General features: G+C 44.3%; 1 protein-coding gene across 1 annotated transcript in view; it reads left to right on the top strand.

Moving 5' to 3' along the window:
• Positions 1 to 7,673: 7,673 nt before the first annotated feature.
• LOC137362838 (probable G-protein coupled receptor 139) overlaps positions 7,674 to 19,812 on the top strand; it is a gene marked incomplete at its 3' end in the record, with an annotated part of 296,278 nt that continues 284,139 nt past the window's right edge. Inside the window, exon 1 of the mRNA XM_068027055.1 lies at positions 7,674 to 7,835. Within this exon, the coding sequence (XP_067883156.1) occupies positions 7,674 to 7,835 (162 nt within the window). The remainder of the gene's footprint in view (positions 7,836 to 19,812) is intronic.

Below are 19,812 nucleotides of genomic sequence, written 5' to 3'. Positions count from 1 at the left end.
ATCTTGTACACCTTTATCAAATCTCTCTCAGCCTCCTTTACTCCATGGAAAGCAACTCCATCTTCTCCAAACTAACCTTGTAACTAAAACCCCCCATCCCTGGAATCATTCTGGTAAATCTCCTCTGTACCCTCTCAAGAACCTTCACATCCTTCTTAAAGTGTGGTGACCAGAACTGGACACAGTTCTCTAGTTGGGGCCTAAGCAAAGCTTTATAACTTTTCAGAAAACTTCCCTGTTTTTGTATCTTTGCCTCTTATCATGAAGCCCAAGATCTGATATGTTTTGCCAAACACTCTCCTAATATGTCCTGCCACCTTCAAAGATCAATGCATTTGCAGCCCCAGGCCCCTGTGTTCCTGCACAATTTTCAGAACTGTGCCATTAAGTCTATTTTGCCTTCCTGTTCCTTCTGACAAATTACATCACCTCACACTCCTCTGTATTAACTTGCACCTGCCACTTCTCTGTCCTTTCTTCATCAAATAATTTCATAATCTCATGTTACAGGCAGTTTGTATCAACCTCCATGTTTACCACATCTGCAAGATTGGTATCATCGGAAAATTTTGAAATTCTACTCAGTATTCCAAGGTACATGTCATTTATAAATAGCAAAAAGTAAATCAGTATTCCTAGTACTGACCCTTGGGGAACATCACTGTCTACCATCCTCCAGTCTGAAAAACAACCATTTAACACAAGTCACTTTTTGCTGTCGTTTGCTCAATTTTTGATCCAATTGGAAGCTATTCCATGAGCTTCAGTTTTGTGAACCAAGCTTTTGTGTGTTTTTTTTTAGAGACACAGTACTGAAACAGGCCCTTCGGACCACCGAGTCTGTGCCGACCATCAACCACCCATTTATACTAATCCTACACTAATCCCATATTCCTACCAAACATCCCCACCTGTCCCTATATTTCCCGACCACCTACCTATACGAGGGGCAATTTATAATGGCCAATTTACCTTCCAACCTGCGAGTCTTTTGACTTGTGGGAGGAAATCGGAGCACCCGGAGAAAACCCACGCAGACACAGGGAGAACTTGCAAACTCCACACAGGCAGTACCCAGAATTGAACCCGGGGCGCTGGAGTTGTGAGGCTGCAGTGCTAACCACTGCGCCAGTTTCTTCATCAAATAATTTCATAAAATCCAGGTACACAACATCCACCACATTCCCTTCATCAACCTTCTCTGATCATCGAAATAAATTCAATTAGTTCAGTCAAGCATAATCTGCCTTTTAAAAATCCGTGCTGACAATCTTTAATTAACTCAAAGCTCTCCAAGTGTGTGTTGTCCTTTTCCCCTCATTATTGTTGCCAAAAACTTTCCCACCACTGATGTTAAACTAACTGACCAGTAGTTACTAGGCCTGTGTGTTGTTCATTGATAATTCTGGGAGGTGAGGGTGACCATCTATGTCATCATTTTCTCCCTCAGCAGGTAGAAGCAGGATGAGAGATCCCGTGGCTTTGACAGGATAGCGGGATTCCTGATGGTGTCCGTGGCTCTGAGGGGCCCCCATGTCAACGGGGAGAGGTACAGGAACTGAAAGAACTCTCACTCCATTAATGTACAGTTGGTGTTTGAGCATGCCCAGTCCATCATGTTGGTGAATGTCCACTAACCTGGCAGCAGCCACCATATCTTCATTCTGAAGCAGTCAGCCGGTCCCAACACTGCGGGTCTCCATGCAGAACCAGAATGTGGGTGTTCGGAGACAAAGGAAACCCCCTCTAGACACAGCTTATGTTTCTACACCCCCAAACCACATCCCACCGTCAAACAACATCACGCAAATAACATGTGTATAACGTGGGCAATGGAGTCACCAGGAACATGGTGGAACAGACCATCGGTGTGATGAAGCAATGTTTCTGATGTCTGAACCGCTCGGGGGTAGCACTCCAGTACACACTGGAGCAGGTGTCCAAGTTCATGGTGTTCTGCTGCACCCTTCATATCATCACCATCATGAGGACACAGGCATTGGCACCAGGAATCCGGAGGCTCCCTCAGGAGGAGGTGGAGGAGACAGGGAGGATATGTCCTGGCTGCCTTCTACCCAGACAGGCTGTCCGAGAGTCCTTGCTAAGATTCCAGTCCCATCGGACAACTTTCCTTTCCCACCATGGATCCGCCGTTCTCCACTATTACACCCATCTGAGACGCCCGATCACAGTGTTATTACAGCACAGAAGGAACTATTCAGTCCGTCGTGTCTGCACCGGCGCTACGAATGAGCAATTCACCTAATTCCATTTCGTACCTTGTTCCCGTAACCCTGCACATTCTTCGTCCTTATATACCAGTTTATTAAGCTTTAGCGTGTTTTTCGATGTGGTCACCCCACTGCTGAAGAGTATGCAGGGAGAGACGGAATGGGTGATCACCAGACAGTCAAAAAGTATCAGGCAGGTAGTGCTGCAAACCCTTGAGTGCATCTCACTCTCCAGCTGGCATTCAGTTCTGAATACTGAGGAAAGTGATGTTTCACCTCGGGAGTGCAGCCAGAGCCAAGTCCATGGCACCACGGATTGCTCAGCTGCAGAGCGGGATACAGGGATGACCGGAAGAGCCATAGTGATCGGTGATTCAATCGTCAGGGGAACAGACAGCTGTTTCTGTGGCCACAGACGTGAATCCAGGATGGTATATTGCCTCTCTGGTACCAGGGTCAAGGATCTCACAAAGCGACTGCAGAGCATCTTGAAGGAAGAGGGGAGCAGCCAGGCATCGTGGTCCACATGGGAACCAATGACATAGGTAGAAAGAGGGATGTGGTCTTGCAATCAGAATTTAGGGAGCCAGGGAAGAAATCCGCAAGCAGGACCTCAAACATAGTCAAAAAGTAGAATTCTCCAGATTACTCCCAGTGCCAGGTGCAACTGAGTATATAAATAGAAAGATAAGACAGATGACTGCATGGCTGGAAAGATGGTGCAGGAGGGAGGGATTCATATTCTTGGGACACTGGGACCGCCTCTGGGGGAGATGGGACCTTTACAGGCCGGCGGGTTGCACATGAACAGCGCGAGGACTGGGTCCATTGCGGAACGTTTTGCTAGTACTGTTGGGGAGGGTTTAAACTAGTTTGGCAGGGGGATGGGGGACCTGAGGATAGACTCAGCTGGGACAAAATCAGAAATGAAAATGAAAAGTGGAAAATTAATGGATGAGTCTGGAAGACAGGGGAAATGAGGGTGAGAATATATAAAAAAAAGGTTTGGCAGAGCTCTAGGGTATTTATTTCAATGTAAGGAGTATAACAAATAAAACAGAAGAGCTGAGGACACAGATAGACATGTGGCAGTAATTAGGCCACACTTAGAATATTGCATCCAATTCTGGTCGCCACACTACCAGAAGGACGTGGAGGCTGTGGAGAGGGTACAGAGGAGGTTTACCAGGATGTTGCCTTGTCTGGAGGGCATTAGCTATGAGGAGAGGTTGGAAAAACTCGCATTGTTTTCACTGGAACGTCGGAGTTGGAGGGGCGACATGATAGTGGTTTGCAAAGTTATAAGCGGCATGGGCAGAGTGGATCGTCAGAAGCTTTCTTCCAGGGTGGAAGAGTCAGTTCCTAGGGGATGTAGATTTAAAGTGCAAGGGGCAAGGTTTAGAGGGGATGTGCGAGGCACGTTTTTTACATAGATGGTGGTGAGTGCCTGGAACTTGCTGCCGGGGGAGGTAGTGGAAGCAGATAAGATAGCGATGTTTAAGAGACATCTTGACAAATATATGAGTAGGAAGGGAATAGAGGGATATAGGCCCCGGATGTGCAGAAGGTGTTAGTTTTGGCAGGCATCAAGATCAGCGCAGGCTTGCAGGGCCGAATGGCCTGTTCCTGTGCGGTGCTGTTCTTTGTTCTTTGTTCTATGATATCATAGTTATTACAGAAACATGGCTTAAGGAGGGATAGGAATGGCAGCTCAACGTTCCTGGTTACAGGGTTTTTAGACGCAATAGGGAGGGGGTTAGGAAAGGAGGGCAATGGCATTTTTGGTCAATAAATCTATTGCAACTATGAGGAGGGATGATATATTGGAAGGTTTATCAAGTGAGTCCATATGGATTGAGCTAAGGAACCAAAAAGGGGCAATCACACTGCTGGAAGTGTGATCTCGACAGCCAAATAGTCAGAGGGAGATAGAATAGTAGATAAGTAGGCAAGTCTACGAGAAGTGTGAGAACAATAGTAGGGGATTGTAATCACCCCGATGTTAACGAGGACAGTTTTAGTATGAAAAGAATTGAGGGAGCAGAATTCTTGAGGTGCATTCAGGACAACATTTTTGTCCAGTATGTAGCAAGTCCAATGAGAGAGGGTGCAGTTTTAGACATTGTTTTAGTAAATGAAGATGGGCAGATGGAAGGAGTGGCAGGGGAGAGATTTTTGGTGGGAGTGATCATAATTCAGTCAGTTTTAACATAATTATGGAAAAGTACAGACAGAGAACAGGAGTTAGAGTTCTCAATTGGGGCAAGGCCAATTATACTAAACTGAGGAGCGAAAGTGGACTGGAAACAGCGACTTGAAGGTAAATCAGTCTCAGAACACTGGGAGGCATTCAAAGGGGAGATTCAAGGGGTTCAGGGTAAACATGTTACCACAAAGAAAAAATGTGAAACGGCCAAATCTAGAGCCCCATGGATGTGAAGGAGCCTACAGGGTAAGATACGGCAGGAGAGCGAAGCATATATCCGACACTGACAACTCATTACTACAGAAAGCCGAGAGGAGTTTAGAAAGTGGAAGGGTCAAATCAAAAAGGAAGTCAGGACAGCAAAGAGAGAGCATGAAAGAATATTGGCAAGCAAAATCAAGGTGAACCCAAAGATGTTTTCTCAATGCATCAAGAGGAAGAGGCTATCTATGGGGAGAGTAGGGCCCAAAATAGACCAAAAAGGAAACCTATGCGTAGGGGTGGCAGATATTGGTATGGTTTTCTTGAATAATTTTAATGTCTTCAGTAAAGAGGGGGATGCAAATATTGTAGTTAAGGAGGAAGATGGTGAATTATTGGATGTGATGAACATAGGGAGAGAGAGGAAGTATTATTGGGATTAACATCCTTGAACGTTGATAAATCACCAGGGCCAGATGAAATGTACCCCAGGCTGCTAAAGGAAGCAACAGAGGAAATAGCAAAGAGTCTGACCATAATTTTCCAGTCCTCACTGGATACAGTTTTGGTGCCGGAGTATTGGAGAATTGCTAACGTTGGACCTCTGTTTAGAAAGAGAGCGAAGGATTGTCTGAATAATTACAGGTCTGTCAGTCTAACCGCAGTAGTGGGCAAATTATTGGAATCTATTCTGAGAGACGGGATAAACTGTCACTTAGAGAGGCACAGATTAATCTAGGATAGTCAGCATGGATTTGTTAAGGGACGCTCTTGTTTGACCTGCTTAATCGAATTGTTTGAAAATATAACAGAAAGTATCGATGAGGGTAGTGCAGTTGATGAGATCTACATGGATTTTAGCAAGGCTTTTGACAAGGTACCACATGACAGACTGGTTCAAAAAATAAAATCCCATGGGATCCAGGGAAATGCAGCAAGGTGGATACAAAAGTGGCTCAGTGGCAGGAAACAAAGGGTAATTATTGACGGGCGTTTTTGCAACTGGAGGGCTGTTTCCAGTGGTGTTTCACAGTGCTGAGTACGAGGTCTCCTGCTTTTTGTGGTGTATATTAACGATTTCGACGTAAATGCAGGGGGCATGATCAAACATTTTTTGGATGACACAAAGATTTGTCGTGTAGTAGCTGGCGAGAAGGATAGCTTTAGGTTGCAGGAAGATATTGGCGGTCTGGTCAGATGGGCAGAAAAGTGGCAAATGGAATTCAACGTGGAGAAGTGTCAGGTGATGCAATTGGGGGGCTCAAACAATACAAAGGAATACACGATTACTTGGAAAACAATGAGAAGTGTGAAGGAAGTGAGGGACCTTGGAGTCAATGTCCACAGATCCCTGAAGATAGCAGGACAGGTCAATAAGGTGGTTAAGAAGGCATATGGAAACCTTTCCCTTATTAGCCGAGGTACAGAATATAAGAGCAGAGAAGTTATGCTGGAACTGCATAAATTATTGATTTGGCCACAACTTGAATACTGTGTTCAGTTCCAGTCACCTCATTACAGAAAGGATGTAATTGCACTCGTGAGGGTACAGAGGAGATTTACGAGGATGTGGCCAGGACTGAAATAATGCAGTTATGAGGAAAGATTGGATAGGCTGAGGTTGTTCTCCTTGGAACAGAGAAGGCTGAGGGGATATCTGATTGAAACGTACAAAATTATGAGTGGTCTGGATAGACTGGAGGTGAAGGGTCTATTCACCTGAGCAGAGAGGTGAGTGATTGGCAGAAAGATCAGAGGGGAGATGAGGAAACACGTTGTTCAACCAGAAATACCAAATTGGCTCAGTGGCAGGAAACAAAGGGTAATTGTGGACGGGCATTTTAGTGACTGGAGCACTGTTTCCCGTGGTGTTCCAGAGGGCTCAGTATTGGGTCCGCTGATTTTAGTGACGGTCTGGAACACACTGCCTGAAAGGATGTTTGAGGCAGAAACCCTTTACTCATTCAAAAGCAGTCTGAATGTGCACCTCAAGTGTCATAATCTGTAGGGCTATGGATAAAATGCTGGAATGTGGGATTAGAATAGGTGGATCATTTTTCAGCTGGTACAGACACGATGCGCCAAGTGGCCTCTTTCTGTCCCTTCAGCTTCCTATGAGTTTATGATTCTATAACATAAAACACGCTACCTCGTTAACACTCACAGCTATGTCAACAAACCCTATCAAGATTATCAGAAATGATTTTATATTAACCTATCCGTGCTGCTTGTTATCTATTATCCCATGATTTTACAAGAAATATATATTTTTATATCAGGCTTGACTAGTCTGTGGCACAGCTCCCCCAACTTTGGCACAAGCCCCCAGATGTTAGTAAGGAGGACTTTGCAGGGTCGACAGGGCTGGGTTCGCTGGTGTCGTTTCCGGTGCCTTGGTCGATGCTGGGTAGTCCATCCGGTTTCATTCCTTTTTATTGACTTCATAGCAGTTGGATACAACTGAGTGGCTGGCTATCCCATTTCAGAAGGCATGTTAACGCGAACCACATTGATTTGGTCTGGAGTCACATGTAGGCCACCAGGTAAGGGCAGCAGATTTCCTTCCCTAAAGAACATTAGTGAACCTTTTGTGCCACTGAAGAGTTTCCATCTTCTATCACTCTCATATCCAAGGATGACTGAAAGATTCTGGCCAGTGCCACTACTATTTCCACCATACCTTCCCTCAGCAACCCTCATACATCCCATCCAGATCAGGTAAATGTTCAACTTTGCTATTGTATAAAAAGTGTTGAATTGAAAGGGGCTAACTGAACCTGTTTGTTCAGTGACTGTATTTAATGTTAGTCTCCATGGACCCAAATTGTGTCACTGGAGGGTTTCCGATTTCTATTAATAAGGGGCTCCATTCAATGTATTATTCCATGGTATCAACGGGAGCATCCCCTCCGACACTAACAGAGATCAGCGGCTTCAGACAAAGGGAGAGGATAGATCAGAATCTGAGAACAATAGATTGGAATGTTACAACAATGGATCAGAATCTGAGAACAATAGATTGGAATGTTACAACAATGGATCAGAATCTGAGAACAATAGATTGGAATGTTACAACAATGGATCAGAATCTGAGAACAATAGATTGGAATGTTACAACAATGGATCAGAATCTGAGAACAATAGATTGGAATGTTACAACAATGGACAGCAGGAGTTTCTCCTCTTCGTTTGGCCTGGTTACTGCTGATTATTATTGGATAACATTAGAATGGCGGATCTTTTATGCTCTGAGGATGATTAAATTTATTTATTATCCCATCCTCGCTATTATTGGTGTCCCTGGTATCCAACTATTAGATTCATAAACCTTATTTCTCTGATTTAGTGTTCTTGTCATTTAAATCATGAGAAGACTGAAGCCATTTGCTTCAGTTTCCGTCACAAACTCTCTTCCCTATCCACGATCTGCATCCCCCTCGCTGGCCGTTGCCTGAGGCTGAATCAGGAAGTTTACAACCTCTGATATCTATTTAATGCTGAGCTGAGTTCATTCCAATATTCTGTCCATCCTCAACTCTGCCGATTGTCACGGTCAGGTGAGGAGGGGTCACAGTCGGTCCCCTTGTCTTTCCTCTTATTTGACCGCAACACTGTTTGTTCTTTTTAAACAGTGAATGTGCTAACCGTCTCAGTGAGTATTTTACCTGTTACCTTTGGTGTGATGGTGAAGGAACTGATCGGACATGTTCTTTTGAGTTTAAACACGAAAGAGGTGAGATTATTATACTTAACAATATAAACAACATTCACACGAGAATCACACAGAAATAGATTACAGAGTGAGAAGTAAATTTATGGTTGGATTGGAGTGCAGAATAAATATAAAAATAAAATACTCATTCTGTGAGGTTGGACGGTTCGGAGGTCTTCTGGCTGAAGTTGCATTCTGAAGTCTTTGGCTATTGGAAGTGTCCTTTGTGGCTGGCCCACATGGCTCAGGGATTTCTTGGAGGCAGACTTGTAGGTGTCTTCTTTTCCCTGATGTCTCTGTCTGTATCAATCTGTAGGCTTGGAGGGTCCACAGTCGCATGTGTTTTTCAAACTTGTGATGTTATCTGGAGAGAGAGAAGGGACGCAACCCTTCCACCTCTGCACAGTTTGAACCGCTGGCTTGTCTGTCTTTGTCCAGCAGAAACTAACAGCTTTCACAGAGATGGGCAGAAGGTCTCATGGCTGCCTCACTGTATTGTATGGACCCTTCTAATGAGATTCAATGTTAGAAATTTCTATCTCCCCAGGGTTCAGCATACCAGTATTTACACTTGGAGGAGTTTGCTCTTTCATAGTCAATGTGTCAGGGTAGCCTTGTATGCCGTGTTAATGATTGTAAGCTTAGGTAATTCAATCACTAGAACAAGCCAGTGATTTGGGTCCAGGCTCATCAGACATGTGTCTCCTGTTGTAGGCCTTGGAATGTGGAAAAGTATTTCAGATGCCAATTGCGGTGGCCATCTTGGCTGCCAGTTTTTTCAAGGTTAACTGTAGGTTTTTTCCATGAAATGTTTAGTGTAAGTTTCCAATCTATGAATTAAAATTCCTCATTTGGCATATGGTGTTATCTTGACACTGCAAATGTGATAATAGGAACATTTCATTGAAGAATTGTGGGAAGAAATAGACGAAAACACACATTTATTCCCAATAATCACTTCTCAAATTCACACATTAATCTTAGAATTACTGCAGCTGACATTGTCTGTTACAGTTGTACTGATTTATTTGTGTTGGAGATTTGTCTGGGATGGTAGTGTGTTGGGTTCGATCCTGGACAATGCATCAGCAACTATTATGTTTTTTTTCTCTCTCCTGCAATGAAACTTTAACCATTCAGGTTCCTGAACCTTTATAATCGTTCGGCCTAAACTGACCGTGTGTAATACATTGTTTCTTTTACCCCTGTGAGGTGTCTGAAATTTACTCTGGGACTTTGTTCTTGCTGAGCTCTGCTGTGAAATTGTTGGGTTTGATTAGCTTTGGGTTTGGGACCTGATCATTGGGTTCTTCCGTGGGTAGATCAACACTGAGCTCACTTTTAGTTTTCTGGTGAGGTACACAAGTTTTGTTTACTTTAGGGTATTTTTCCTTCCCTTTTCCCTTTTACTATCAGGAGGATTTTTTTTCTAATCTCCCCTATGTCCTCTGGGACATTAGTGCTCACAGATGTCTGTCCAGCTTTCACTGCACTCTCCTCTGGCACTTCAACTAAGTAAGGCATCTCACTCACCATTGGCTTGCATTTTGGGGAACTTTCCTTGTCCTTGCATGTTTTCTGTAAATGCTGTTCGCAGCCTTTTTAGGGTGCCTTTTTGACCTGCATTTAAGGAGGAGAGGGTAGGGTCTGATTTATCTAGCATTTCAGGAGTGGCTAATCGGAGAATAGGGGATTCCAGTTGGGAATCCTCCTGGGCTTCCTCTAACCTGTCCTCACTGTCCTTTCCAATCATTCCCTCCTGACTGTCTGCCAGATCTGTACTTGTCTGTCCCCTCCACAGCCTTTATTTTTTTTTTCCTTTGGTCTGGGTGCCAATTAAAAAAATTACCTGGCTATTCCTTTTGCCACTCGATATGGACCACTGAACCGGGATTTCAGGGATTCCCCCTGCATTGGGAGTAGTAACAATACATGGTTTCTGGGCTGAAATGTTCTAACCTTGGCATTTCTGTCTGCTTACATTTTCATAGCTGCCTGGGAGATCTTTAGTTGTTCCTGAGCCATTGCACAGGCTCTCGAGAGCCTCTCCCAGAACTTGGAAATGTAGTCTAACATGGAAGACTCATCCCTGTGTCCGAAAAGCTTCTTCTTGATTAGTATAAGAGGACCTCTCACCTCGTGTCCATAAACTAATTCAAACATACGAAAGCCAGTGGAATCATCGGATAAGTCCCTGGTAACTAACAGGTGAAATCCCAGCCCTTTGTCCCAGTCATGGGGTACTCATAGCAGTATGGCCTGATCATTGTCTTTAGGGTCTGGTGGTACTGCTCCAAAGCCCCTTGTGACAGTGGGTGGTCGGCTGAGGACTTTAGCTGGGTTATGCCCAGATTACCCATGACCTTTGTAAAAATGCAGGACATGAAATGTGTGTCCTAGTCAATGTGGATCTCAGCAGACAGCCCATAACGGGTAAAGAATTGGGTTAGCCCCTCGACCACTACCTTGGCAGAGAAAGTTCTTCGGGAGAATGGCCTCTGGGAATCGGGTCACCACATCCATAATTGTGAGAAGATACTGGTAATCCCGTTTTGTTTTCAGCAGGTGTCCCATACAATCCACAAGCACGCTGCTGAAGCGTTCCGCAAAAGCTGGTATATGAATTAGGGTGAAGGTTTTATTGTAGGTTGGGGCTTCCCCACAACCTGGCACGTGTGAACAGTTTTACAGAACTCCACCACATCTTTGTGGAGTTGTGGCCAGTCAAAATACTGTCTTATGCGGCTTCAATTTTTTGTTCACCTTCATGTCCAGTCATTGGAAGTTCGTGGGTCATTCTTAATATTTCTTTAAGGGACCGCAGCAGCACCATCATCTGGTAAACCACTGTCTACTCTTCATCCGCAGGTCTGTGAGGAGGTCTACACTTCCTCATCAGCAACTCGTTCTTTAAATAGTCACACTCTGCAACTCCCTCTGCTTCAGTTTTGGTTTGGACAGTCTGTGCTATATTTTTAGCATTGGGTCGGGTTGTTGAGCCTCAAATATGGAAGATCTGTTTAACACATCTTTTGGATCATCTAAATTCCCAAAGAAGGTTTCAGACAACCAGACATCAGGGTCATCCGTCTGCAATGTCAGTTCAACCACCTCTGATGGGGATTGTTTGGCCATGGACCGAGTCACCACACATTGAGAGAGAATACCAGGGACCTTCTCCTGTAACTGCTCTGTCCCCCTGACCTCTTTTGGTCTCTCTAGAACTACTGGGGAAGCTGCCACCTCTTCCCCTGTCAGATCATTACCCAGGAGCAGTTTGACCCATCCACCGATAAACTAGGTACAATCCCCATGGTTACCAGTCCTGAAAGGGTATGGAAATATACTGTCTTCCGATACCATTCACTAAACTCCAGCATTCACTGCACTTTCTTTTTTCCAGCAGAAGGGATTGGGTGGCCCCTCTATCCTTGAGTAAGGTTGTTGGTTTACTTGCCTCACTGGAGGGGTATGGGGTCATTTTTCCTGAGGATACAAATTCCTGGTAGCTCTCAAGGATTTTGTTAAGTTTTGCCACACACTCAGTGGTAGGTTTACTGGTCTGACTGCTGCAGTTAAAGGCACAGCCTGATCTGCTGTGCTTTCCATCAGGGCCCATTGTCCTGCACTGATCAGGTGGACGCTGATTAATCCTATAGGTTTTCCCCATAGCTTGCAGCATTCAGCGCAGTGGTGAACTGCGTTATTACAGTGGAAATACACAGGTCTTCAGCCGTTACTCCTGCTCTTAGTACCGTCCTATTTGGCCCGAGGATGGGCCCCGGTGTGTCCAGCATTTCCTTCTTGCCCATGGCTGTTGGGGCTCCAAGCACCCTCCCGCCTTTTATTCTCGGGTCTTTGAGATGACTAGGGAAGGGTTTCCCTTTGGGGTTGAGGCATTATGCACAATGGAAAATTCATCATCCAGAATTGCAACCTGCCTGGCTCTTTAAACCTTTTGTCCCTCTTTATGGGTTTTAATGGGAGGGGAGAGAGTTTTTGAACTCCTTGAGATGGATCACCGCTCTGAGGTTTACATATGCGGGCTGTATCTTGAGTGTCTGTGTCCACTGGTCAAACGTAAACACAAAAACAGACTGTAAATCTTCTGCTAGTACATAAAAAGGAAACATTTGGCGAAGACAAATATGGGTCCATTACAGGCAGAGTCAGTAGAATATATAACGGGTATTAGATGAATGGCAGTGAAGTTAAATGATTACTTTGTGTCTGTCTTCACTGAGGAAGATACAAGATATCTCCCAGAATTAGAGATCCAAGGGTCTCGGGAGAATGAGGAAGTGAAGGAAATTAATATTAGTAAGAAGATTGTATTGGAGCAATTAATGGGGTTGTAGGTTGATAAGTCCCCAGGACCTGATATTCTACATCCGAGCGTGTTGAACGAGGTAACCATGCAGATAGTGGATGCATCGGTGACCATCTTCAAAGATTGTATAGATTCTGCAGCGGTTCCTGCAGGTTGGAAGGTAGCAAATGTCACCCCACTGTTTCAGAAGGGAGGGAGAGAGGAAGCAGGGAATTATAGACCTACTTTCGTACATCAGTCGTTGGCAAAATGCTGGGAAGCTATTCTAAAGTATGTGATAAATGGACAGTTGGGTAATAATTTTCGATTGGGCATAGTAAACATAGATTTATGAATGTGAAATCATGTTTGACGAACGTGCAGGAGTTTTCTGAGGATGTTACTAAAAGAATTGATAAAGTGGAGTTGCTGAATGTGGTATACTTGGATTTTTAGAATGCTTTGGATAAAGTCCCCAAGAGGAGGTTGGCTAGCAAAAATTAAAGCACATGGGATAGTAATTAATGTACTGTCATGGATGAAGGGTATGTTAACAGGCAGAAACAGAGAGTAGGAATAAACGGGGCATTGGCACTTTGGCAGGCTTTGACTAGATGTGTACCACAAGGATCAATACTTGGGCCCAGCTGTTAACAATATCTATCGATGATTGGGATGTAGGGACCAAGTGTAATATTTCCAAGATCGCAGATGACACCAAACTAGGTGGGAATGTGTCTTGTGAGAAAGATGCAAAGCGTCTTCAAGGGGATTCGGACAGACTTAGTGAATGGGCAAGAACATGGCAGATGGAATATAATATGGACAAATGAAGATATCCATTTTAATAGGAAGAATAGATGTGCAGAGTATTTCTTAAATAGCAAGAGATTAGATAGTGTAGATGTACAAAGGGACCTGGGTGTCAGTAAGTCACTGAAAACTAACATGCAGGTGCAGCAAGCAAGTAGGAAGGCGAATGATCTCTTAGCCTTTATCACAAGATGACTTGAGTACAGGAGTAATTAAGTCTTGCTTCAATTGTATAGAATCTCATTTAGACCTCACCTGGAGTATTGTGTGCATTTTTGGTCCCCTTACCTTATGAAGGATATTATTGCCACAGAGGGAGCGCAAAGACAGTTCATCAGACTTGTTCCCGGGATGGCGGGACTGTCCTATGAAGAGAGATTGGGGAAACTGGGCCTGTATTCTTTAGAGCTTCAGAGAATGAGAGGCGATCTCATTGAAACCTACAAAATACTTTCATTGCAGCAGCTTTTTCGGGAGCAGAGAGTGCGAGCGAGTGAGCAGCTGGGAAGGTCAGTTTAAAGTAAACTGATATTCCTTTTGTTTTCGGCGGAGACCAGGGGGCTGCTGGGTAAGTAAAACCCTATATATTTGGGCCGTTCAGAAGGGCGGGAAAAAGAGTGTAAGGGCTATAGTCATAGGGGATTCGATTGTAAGGGGAGTAGATAGGCGGTTCTGTGGTCGAAAACGAGACTCCCGAATGGTATGTTGCCTCCCAGGTCGACGGGTCAGGGATGTCTCGGATCGGCTGCAGAACATTCTGAAGGGGGAGGGTGAACAGCCAGTTGTCGTTGTGCACATAGGCACCAATGATATAGGTAAAAAACGGGATGAGGTCCGACAAGCAGAATTTAGGGAGTTAGGAGCCAAGTTAAAAAGTAGGACCTCAGAGGTAGTAATCTCAGGATTGCTAGCAGTGCCACGTGATAGTCGGAGTAGAAATGAAAGAATAGTCAGGATGAATGCGTGGCTTGAGAGATGGTGCAGGAAGGAGGGGTTCAAATTTTTGGGACATTGGGACCGGTTCTGTGGGAGGTGGGACTATTACAAATTGTACGGTCCACACCTGGGCCGGACTGGAACCAATGTCCTTGGGGGTGCTTTTGATAACGCTGTTGGGGAGGGTATAAACTAATGTGGCAGGGGGATGGGAACCAAATGAGGTCAGTGGAGAGTGAGAAGGTAGTAACTAAAGCCTGTAAGGAACTAGATAATGAAGTCAGCGTGACTAAGGGAAAGAGTAGGCAGGGAGCAGATGATGAAAGCAAAGGGACTGGTGGTCTGAGGTGTATTTGTTTTAATGCAAGAAGTGTAGTAGGTAAGGCAGATGAACTTAGGGCTTGAATTAGTACCTGGGAGTATGATGTTATTGCTATGACTGAGACTTGGTTAAGGGAAGGGCATGCTTGGCAACTAAATATCCCATGATACCGATGCTACAGGCGGGATAGAGAGGGAGGTAAAAGGGGTGGAGGAGTTGCATTACTGGTCAAAGAGGATATCACAGCTGTGCTGAAGGAAGGCACTATGGAGGACTGGAGCTGTGAGGCAATATGGGCAGAACTCAGAAATAGGAAGGGTGCGGTAACAATGTTGGGGCTGTACTACAAGCCTCCCAACAGCGAGCGTGAGATAGAGTTACAAATATGTAAACAGATTATGGAAAGCTGTAGGAGCAACAGGGTGCTGGTGATAGGAGATTTTAATTTTCCCAACATTGACTGGGATTCACTTAGTGTTAGAGGTCTAGATGGAGCAGAATTTGTAAGGAGCATCAAGGAAGGTTTTCTAGAGCAGTATGTAAATATTCCAACTCGGGAAGGGGCCATACTGGACCTGGTGTTAGGGAATGAGCCGGGCCAGGTGGTTGACGTTTCAGTGGGGGACTACTTTGGGAATAGTGATCACAATTCCGTAGGTTTTAGAATACTCATGGACAAAAGGAAGAGTGCTAAATTGGGGCAAGGCCAACTATACCAAAATTTGGCAGGAGCTGGGGAATGTAGATTGGGAGCAGCTGTTTGAAGGTAAATCCACATGTGATATGTGGGAGGCTTTTAAAGAGAGGTTGATTAGCGTGCAGGAGAGACATGTTCCTGTGAAAATGAGGGGTAGAAATGGCAAGATTAGGGAACCATGGATGACAGGTGAAATTGTGAGACTAGCTAAGAGAAAAAAGGAAGCATACATAACGTCTAGGCGGCTGAAGAAAGACGAAGCTTTGAAAGAATATCGGGATTGTAGGCGCAGTCTGAAACGAGGAATTAAGAGGGCTAAAAGGGGTCATGAAATATCTTTAGCAAACAGGGTTAAGAAATATCCCAAAGCCTTTTATTCATATATAAGGAGCAAGATGGTAACTAGAGAAAGGATTGGCCCACTCAAGGACAAAGGAGGAAAGTTATGCGTGGAGTCAGAGAAAATGGGTGAGATTCTAAACGAGTACTTTGCATCGGTATTCACCGAGGAGAGGGACATGACGGATGTTGAAGTTCGGGACAGATGTTTGATTACTCGAGGTAAAGTCGGCATAAGGAGGGAGGAAGTGTTTGGTATTCTAAAAGGCATTAAGGTGAACAAGTCCCCAGGTCCGGATGGGATCTATCCCAGATTACTGTGGGAAGCGAGAGAGGTAATAGTTGGGGCCTTAACAGATATCTTTGCAACATCCTTTAACACGCGTGAGGTCCCAGAGGACTGGAGAATTGCTAATGTTGTCCCCTTGTTTAAGAAGGGTAGCAGGGATAATCCAGGTAATTATAGACTGGTGAGCCTGACGTCAGTGGTAGGGAAGTTGCTGGAGAAGATACTGAGGGATAGGATCTATTCCCATCTGGAAGAAAATGGGCTTATCAGTGATAGGTTACATGGTTTTGTGCAGGGAAGGTCATGTCTTACCAACTTAATAGAATTCTTTGAGGAAGTGACAAAGTTGATTGATGAGGGAAGGGCTTTAGATGTCATATACATGGACTTCAGTAAGGCGTTTGATAAGGTTCCCCATGGTAGGCTGATGGAGAAAGTGAAGGCGCATGGGGTCTAAGGTGTACTAGCTGGATGGATAAAGAACTGGCTGGGCAACAGGAGACAGAGAGTAGCAGTGGAAGGGAGTTTCTCAAAATGGAGACGTGTGACCAGTGGTGTTCCACAGGGATCCGTGCTGGGACCACTGTTGTTTGTGATATACATAAATGATTTGGAGGAAAGTATAGGAGGTCCGATTAGCAAGTTTGCAGACGACACTAAGATTGGTAGAGTAACAGATAGTAAAGGGGACTGTCAGAGAATACAGCAGAATATAAATAGACTGGAGAGTTGGGCAGAGAAATGGCAGATGGAGTTCAATCAGGGCAAATGCGAGGTGATGCATTTTGGAAGATCCAATTCAAGAATGAAATATACAGTAAATGGAAAAGTCCAGGGGAAAATTGATGTACAAAGAGATTTGGGTGATCAGGTCCATTGTTCCCTGAAGGTGGCAACACAGGTCAATAGAGTGGTCAAGAAGGCATACGGCATGCTTTCCTTCATCGGACGGGGTATTGAGTACAAAAGTTGGCAGGTCATGTCACAGTTGTATAGGACTTTGGTTCGGCCACATTTGGAATACTGCGTGCAGTTCTGGTCGCCACATTATCAAAAGGATGTGGATGCTTTGGAGAGGGTGCAGAGGAGGCTCACCATGATGTTGCCTGGTATGGAGGGCGCTAGGTATGAAGAGAGGTTGAGTGGATTAGGATTATTTTCATTAGAAAGACGGAGGTTGAGGGGGGACCTGATTGAGGTGTACAAAATCATGAGAGGTATAGACAGGGTGGATAGCAAGAAGCTTTTTCCCAGAGTGGTGTTTTCAATTACAAGGGGACATGATTTGAAAGTGAAAAGGGAACAGTTTAGAGGGGATATGCGTGGAAAGTTCTTTACACAGAGGGTGGTGGGTGCATGGAACGCATTGCCAGCGGAGGTGGTAGACGCGGGCACGATAGCTTCTTTTAAGATGTATCTAGACAGATACATGAATGGGCAGGAAGTAAAGAGATACAGACCCTTAGATAATAGGCGACATGTTTAGATAGAGGATTTGGATCGGCGTAGGCTTGGAGGGCCGAAGGGCCTGTTCATGTGCTGTAATTTCCATGTTCTTTGTTCTTTGATAGACAGGGTAGATGCACGTACGATATTTTCCCTGGATGCAGAGTCTAGAACCAGTGGATACAATTTCAAGTTCAGGGAAAAGTCGCTTGCGACTGAGATGAGGAGGAATGTCTTGACTCAGAGGGTTGTGAATCTTTGGAATTCTCCATCCTATGAGACTGTGGAATCTCAGTCATTGAGTATATTTAAACTATAGATTGACAGTTTTCTAACTACAAATGACATAAAGAGATATGGAGCTGATGTGTGAAAAAGGCATTGAAGTGGATTACCAGACATGGTTATATTGAATGGTGGAGCATCCTCGATGGGCTGAATGGCCTATGTTCCTATGTCCCGAAGCTGCTTATCTCTTTCAAACTCGAGGTCTGTTTAGTCAGTCTGCTTTCGGAGGGTTTGGAATGTTTGACGGTACACCTCCAGTACTATCTCAGGTACGCCCACGATAGCACCTTTACCATCTAATAATCTGATGAACTTTCATCTGGCAACAGTGAATAAACTCATGGGGTTTTCCTGTTATTTTGATTTGAAAAAACAGCGTCCAGCTCCCTGCGGGCCATTTTAGTTGTTTGCAGGCTTTTCGAAATTGACGGAAAATTCTGTCAAATCCTCCTCATTGAACTTTGGAATGAACTGGGAGAACCTTAAGAGCTCAGCACATTCTCCTGAGCTAGGGGTATCTCCCTCACTAGCTGCGCCTTCACTGGGTCTACCTCTAGTTGTTTGAGCCGCCATAACTCCCTTTCTTCCTTCCCCTTCTGGAACTTTTTCCCTTTCTTAACACTCATTCTGCTCTTTCTACCTCTCTCTGGAAATCACATTCTAGTCTCTTCTCATCTAGTTTTACCTTAGCTAACATTACTCTACCTGTTAGTGATTCTAACCCTGTTTGAGTCTTCAGCCTCAAGTGAAATATGGTTGGCCACAAGTCTTAGGATTTCGGGTTTCCTAGCTTTTGGACGGATAGTAATTCCTAACTGTCCAGCTGCATTACTCAACTTTTCAACAGGCAGGGATTTTAACCTGTCCCGAGTTACTTCACTCTGTATGTAACTCCTTTATTGGGATTGTAACTCCTTTAGTCAGAAAGGGAGGGAAACAGAAAACAGGAAACTACAGGCAAGTTAGCATCACATCTGTCTTAGGGAAAATGTTAGAAGCTATTATTAAAGACGGTGTAGCCGGCACTTCGAAAATTTCAACATAATTAGGCAGAATCAAAATGGTTTTCTGAAAGGGAAATCATGTTTAATCAATTTACTGGAGTTCTTTGAAGAAGTAACATGTGCTGTGGAGAAAGGGGAACCGGTGGATGTACTGTACATAGATTTCCAGGTTGCAATTGATAAGATGCCACATCAAAGGTTTTATGAAAATAAAAGCTCATGGTGAAGGGGGTAACATATTGGCATGGATAGAAGATTGGCTAGCTAACAGAAAACAGAGAGTAGGCATAAATGGGCCATTTTCTGGTTGGCAAGATGTAACGAGTGGTGTGCCACAGGGATCAGTGCTGGGACCTCAACTTTTTACAATTTATATAAATCACTTGGATGAAGGGACCTCAGGCATGGTTGCTAAATTTGCTGATGGCACAAAGATGAGTAAGAAAGTAACTTTTGAAGGGGACAAAAGGAGGCTGTAAATGAATCTTGATAGGTTAAGCAAGTGCATAAAGACCTGGCAAATGGAGTATAAAGTGGGCAAGTGTGAAATTGTCCATGTTGGACGGAATTATAAAAAAAGGATGCATATTATCTAATGGTGAGAGATTTCAGAGCTCTGAGATGCAGAGGGATCTGGGTGTCCGTGTGCATGAATCGCAAAAGGTTAGTATGCAGGTTCAGCAAATAATTAGGAAAGCGAATAGAATGTTATCGTTTATCGCAAGGGTAATTGAATACAAAAGTAGGAGTGTTATACTTCAGCTATAGAGGGCATTGGTGAGACCACATCTGGAGTACTGTGTACATTACTGGTCTCCTTATTTAGGGAAGGATGTAAATGCATTGGAAGCAATTCAGAAAAGGTTTACTAGACTAATACCTGTAATAGGTGGGCTGTCTTATGAGAAAATATTGGAGAGGCTAGGCTCATATCCACTGGAATTTAGAAGAGTAAGTGGCGACTTGATCCTGAGGGGTCTTTACAGGCTGGATGTGGAAAGATGTTTCCCCTTCTGGGA

The sequence above is a fragment of the Heterodontus francisci genome, unplaced genomic scaffold, assembly GCF_036365525.1.
Source record: "Heterodontus francisci isolate sHetFra1 unplaced genomic scaffold, sHetFra1.hap1 HAP1_SCAFFOLD_167, whole genome shotgun sequence".
NCBI lineage: Eukaryota > Metazoa > Chordata > Chondrichthyes > Heterodontiformes > Heterodontidae > Heterodontus > Heterodontus francisci.
This window is presented reverse-complemented; position numbering and strand designations above follow the sequence as displayed.